The sequence below is a fragment of the Nanorana parkeri genome, unplaced genomic scaffold, assembly GCF_000935625.1.
Source record: "Nanorana parkeri isolate BGI_ZX_2015 unplaced genomic scaffold, ASM93562v1 scaffold79, whole genome shotgun sequence".
Taxonomy (NCBI): domain Eukaryota; kingdom Metazoa; phylum Chordata; class Amphibia; order Anura; family Dicroglossidae; genus Nanorana; species Nanorana parkeri.
In genome coordinates, this window is record NW_017306347.1 from 1,101,839 (window position 1) to 1,107,640 (window position 5,802).

The window sequence follows — 5,802 nt, forward strand, 5'->3', positions numbered from 1 at the left end:
TATATATATATATATATATATACACACACACACACACACACATATATGCACTGTATTTGTTTTTATACACACAGTATATACATATAGGATCTTGCAAGAATACTTTTTATATGCTTATGTCCCACCACCAGTTCCTGGAATCTTTGCTCTGGCTTTAACACTGCACTAGAAACACATGGGTGCATTGGATGCTGCATCCCCCACCGAGTAATGTTGTTTTTCCCGCTGGCTGTACAGGTAACAGTAGTTATTTAGGGGCCTAGGGGAGGAACCACAGCATGCGATGGGGGAACAAACATCTGACATAGCCAGGCATGAGAAAGATTCTGCCAGCAGCTTTGCTCTGCATTACATTTTAATTCTTGGGTTTAGCTACGCTTTATCCAGATCCCTCCTACTTCCAAAGCTATGCTACTGAACAATCAATAAAAGAGACAGCCTCATGTACCATATGTAAGACTCTAAAGGGTCGAATTTCAGCTGGTTTTTAATGTACTGGCCGAAATTCGCACAGTGTGTGGGGCCGTTGGCTCCCTTTCAGCCGGCATTCCTTGATCAGCTGATCGAAGGAGTCGGCTGGAAAATATTCATACGATCAGAGCTGGCAGCCAATGAGCTGCTCACTCTGATTGGGTATTTTGACAGGTGCTGGCGCCACCTGTCAAAATACAATGCAAACAGGGGCGATTCCTCGATTGACATGCTGTTTGTGTTAATGGAGGAATCGCATCAATTTTTTTTCCGTTCGGTCTTCAGGTTGAACGCAAAAAATAGATTGGTGTATGGCCAGCTTAAAGCAGGGGTAGGCAAACTCCTGCTCCATGCCTCTGCCTCTGGAACTCAAGCTCGTGGCTGTCAGCGTCTTGCAATGCCTAATTATTATTATACAGGATTTATATAGCGCCAACAGCATGCACAGCGCTTTACAATATAAGGAAGACATTACAATCACAATACAATTCCAGACAGGATGGTAAGGAGGGCCCTGCCCATGAGAGCTTACAATCTAAAAGGGAGGGGGAAGTGATACATGAGGAGGTAGCTGTGTGGGGATGAATTGTATGAGAATGTAATGGCTGAGTGGTTAGGTTGAGGGGGGATAGGCTTCCCTGAAGAGATGAGTCTTAAGGGATCGCCTAAAGGCAGTCAGAGTGGGAGATAGACGGATTTGTAGTTCCACAACAGCTGGCTGGCCAGAGTTTGCCTACCCCTGCCCTAAAGATATAAAGGTGCGTAGCCCCTTTAAGCAATTTTATAAGCTTTTTCACCATTTTCCTTAAATAAGCTTAATTAACTAAAAAGCCCTAAAAATAACGGTCGCCTCTAAACTTTATTTTAGACAGAATTACAGAAGTGGAAAAAAAAAGCAACATCTCATGTCATGCTTGTTTATTTCACAGCTTCACAAACAAAATGGTTTTACTGCATACTGTATAAAGGATTATTTTTATTTTTTTTCTTTATATGTACCAAGCAGCATCATTTGGTAATTACATTTTTTTTTTAAGGCGTATAATTTGTAGAAATTGAGAGGAGCCTTCTGTAGTTAATGAATGCACCATATAAGTACAGAAGATGCTTCATGTGAAATGAGGGAATTATTCTAAGTGGATAGTCAAACTGCTCTTACCAAGAGGAAAGTAAAGAGTATACAAATTATCCTTCATAAATCAGCATCCGCCTAATAAACCCTAATGCAATAGCTAATACAATTTATGACGGTGAAATAAAATTAGATTACACTCTGAATATTTAATCTGCTCGATCCTTCCTCTGATATATAGGACTTTCTTTTAAGACATAAGTCCCTTCTGTACTGCACACGTTGATCTTGTAAAATGGTCTATTCATCACTTTTTCTGCTGCCGATGACTTCCAAAGAACTTGGGTCAATAAAAATGTTTTGCTCCATCGCTGGCACCTCCGGCAGCCTGTGCGTCACCTGTGTATTTCTAGAATGCCCTTGGGCATGCTAGAAAATGTCCGTGTGTGAATCTTGGGTGAAGGTTCTGTAAATATTTGGTGAAAACCTTCATAAACAGACCCCAATAACATGCCCCAATATTATAGAACAACTCCAGGCATGTAAACAAAATATGTTTGGTAGAGAAGAATGTCACCAGCACACCAAAAATCCTTTTAGGGTCATCAATTGTTCATTTTATTGAAAAACAAACGCTTTTGGTACCTTGCAGGGTCCCTTCATCAGGCTCAACATCGACCTATGTAAAGAAAATAGCCCATGTAGTGGGGCTACCCTCTGTACTGCAAGATTTAAGTGCTCTTTTTTGGTTTTGGGTCTAAGAAAGAAAAATACTCACCCAATTCTTGGTCCCACTTGGCTGCTAGACTCTTCCCCGTAGCCTCTAGCAGTCTAAGGATCCATGATGTAATCACGTCCATTGACTTGCACTAGATGTGAGGATGTCGTTGGACATTCAGACAGCCAGAGCAGAGGATGAGACCGAGGATCAGCTGAGTGTATCTTCTTTATGTTAGACCCCAGACCAAAACAAGCACTTAACCCTTACAGTGTGGAGTAGCCCCACTGCAAGGGTCATTTTTTACATGCCTGGAGTTCTTCTTTAAGAACTTTAAGAATTCTTCTTTTTAAAAAAAAAAAGTTCTACCTTTTATCAGTACAACAAAATTCTTAAGCTACGTTCAGTGGATTTTGCCAAGTAAATCATCCTCAGTGCCTTCATCTGCTCCAGACTCCAGAAGAATGGAGCCATTTTTGTTCAGGCATCATCCAGGATCACCATCTAATTCCTGGACTGAGATGCCGGCTCAGAGATGACAGTCATGTAAATCCGGATGGCTCTGCATATCTTAGCTTTGTTGCATGCATATACTATCAATGTATATTGGGTTTTGGGGACCTGCTCCAGATGACAATGGGGGTGTAAGCATAAGTGCTGGTTTACTTATTATTTAGCATCCAATGGTTTGTCAATGTGTGCCTTTGCTGATACATAGTTACATTGTTAGCTTATAAAAAGTCCCTCGAGTTCAATCAATAGAAAAAAAATAATACATTAATTTAAATATCCATACACAGAACGCTTCACCCCACAGTTGAACCCTGGGAAGACTAAAAACCCTTATGGAGCATGCAGCTTTGCTTTGATACTACTGATTAGACATGTGCGATTCGTTTCATTCCGAATCAAAAGTTGGACAAATTTTCCGATCCGAATTTCCAAATCCCAAAGTGTCCGAATCTGAACTTCCGTTTCCAAATTTCGTATCCCGTCCGAATTTCGTTAAAAACAGAAACTGAATTGAGCATGTGACTTTCTGGCCGATCAGATGTGTTTTTCGGTTTAATGCATCCAAATGGGTCTGAACATTAATTTTCATTACGACATCATGGAAGCCATATATTATATACATATAATACTAAAGCTGAGGCTCCCAGACCTGAATGGCATTCGGGATCCGAATTTCTGAACTGCATTTTGGAGCTCCATTCGGGTCTGGTAGCCTCAGCTTTAGTAATATATGTATTTGGCTCCCAGACCCCAATGGCATTCGGGATCTGAATTTCCGAATTGCATTCGGGAGCTCCTGAATGCCATTCGGGACTAGGAGCCTCAGCTTTAGTATTAATATCTGTAATTGGTTTTCTGTGGTATTCGCAACAAATATTTGTAAACTTATCTGAAACTGAAATTCAGATTTCGCCCGAATCCAAAACCCGAACCAAATTGAATTTTGGATCCGAATCCCGATTTCCGAAATATCCAAACCGAATTTTTCTGCAGCTTACATGTCTACTACTGATTTAGAGTTAAACTATGAGTTGGGGCTACCTCAACTTACTGCTCTGAAATAACAACAGCAACGAGGAATAGGAGTTCAGACTGAACCTTGGTCCATATCCTTCTGTATTGGCATTAGCTGGTGGAACAATAAACAGCTGGTTGTTGACAATGTGAATTAGTAAGTGGCTTATTGATACAGAAAGCGGCTCTGTTAGCCGGGGCCAGGCCTACATGACCCATACAGAAGCCATTATGACAGCTGAAACAATATTTTAAAGGATACAAACTTACTCCAAATGCTCTACAGTAGTGAACTTGTAAGGGAGCGTAGAACCCTTTTGACGGAGGTCACGCCTTTTGGGTTGCTGTATAATAGACTTGTAGGCACTTGAAAATAGGTTAGGAAAATCAAGGTGGGTGGAGAAAGTTTGGTCTGTGGATTGAGCGGAGGAGTGTTCCTTGCTAAAATGGGCTATAAAAAGGGCCTGCACAGTAATCAATGAGAACCCTGTTTGTTGGGAGAAGGTGTTCCTTGGGAGAGCCAGGTCAGGAGTTTCCTCTACAAAATAGACTAATTGAGAATCAGAGTTACCCTATAAAGAAGATAATGTATGCTTTATTATTGGAACCCTGTTGTACCACTTTGTTGATGGTAAAAGTGAGTGCTGGTTCATACACGCATGGGCTCTGCCTGAATGACTTGAGGCCTTGGGTCCCTGTGCTGTGCAATTTGTGGGGGAACCAGAAGAATATATGGACTGTGAAGGCTTGTCTTTGGGGAAAGGAGCTCCTCTACAGTGACGGTACCTGTGTTGATAGAGTTTAGTTCTCTGACTGCTTGTAACTTGGAGGAGCCCTGAAGATACTGGAAGTGTGACCCTATGGGAAGCTGGAAGCAGGACATGTAAACTGATTAGGTGGTTTGGCCCACACCATTACCATTTCTGTTAAATAGATGAGTGCTTCATCCTCAATCAGATCTGATGTAAGGGGAAAAACAACTTCTTGTTGTACATAGGAAGCAGATTCTCCTTGAAAGGGAAAATCCTATTGGTTACTATGTTTAAGTTTTGGAAAGACTGGAGGAAGGTGTAGATCCTCTTTTAGGTATTTATAATTGTCCGTGGCCCCACTTAAGGGATTTCCTCTTCATTTGTGTATTGGGACAGGGTGACACATGGACAAGAAGTGATGGGATATCTTTATTAGGGATGCGCTAATACCGGTTTTACAGTATTAAGTACCGATATTTATCTTTCGGTACTTTCCCATACCGAGTACCGATACTGGTACTTCCGCTAGGAAAGAGTCAGCTTCCTGGGCAATCAGGAAGCTGGGCGGCGGGTAATGCCATTACTCGCCGGCCGGTTTCTTGATTGCCTGTGAAGCCAGCTCCATGCTGTTTGGCCGGCACGATGTTAATTGGCCGGGTAGCCGGCTTCCCAGCCAATCAGCATGGAGCCAGCTTCCTGGCCAATCAGGAACCTAGGAGGCGAGGTCATTACCCGCATCCCTAATCTCTATGATCAAGGGTGGTCCTTGGTACAATTTTTGCAACCTGAGGGTTTTGTCTAGATTTCCATTTTAAAACATCTTGATGACTGCAGCAGATTGTGAGATATTAAGCTTCTATTTTTAGGAACAATGAAACAAGCACTCACAGTTTACGATGACATTCACTTTCTTCACGTCAGAATAGGGCACGGCGTTCTCGGCCAAACACTCGTAATCTCCAGCCTGGTCTCTTGTAATCCCATATATGTCCAAATATTGCCCGCTTCCAAATGGCTTAGCTGCAAGAAATAAAAAGAGAATTTAGAATTATTAGAGGAATTAATAATAAAGAAGCATCATGATTTCATTCATTCTGTTGCAAGGTTTTAGCGGAGTATTTACAGTCAATGTACCTTCAGAAATAGTAATGAAGGCTTTTAGCTGATTCATAAATTAAAATAAGCAATTTGTAAAGCAGAGAAGTCATGTTTAAAGCTGAAGTTTAATCTGCTTATAGTTTGCCTTCTCTGATCACTCCCCC

General features: G+C 41.6%; 1 protein-coding gene across 4 annotated transcripts in view; it reads right to left on the bottom strand.

Moving 5' to 3' along the window:
- Positions 1-5,802, bottom strand: part of NEGR1 (neuronal growth regulator 1) — a 429,891-nt gene that overhangs the window by 159,104 nt on the left and 264,985 nt on the right. For all 4 annotated transcript variants that reach the window (XM_018576884.1, XM_018576882.1, XM_018576883.1 and 1 more), the window contains exon 4: positions 5,429-5,560. In XM_018576884.1, the coding sequence (XP_018432386.1) occupies positions 5,429-5,560 (132 nt within the window). The remainder of the gene's footprint in view (positions 1-5,428; positions 5,561-5,802) is intronic.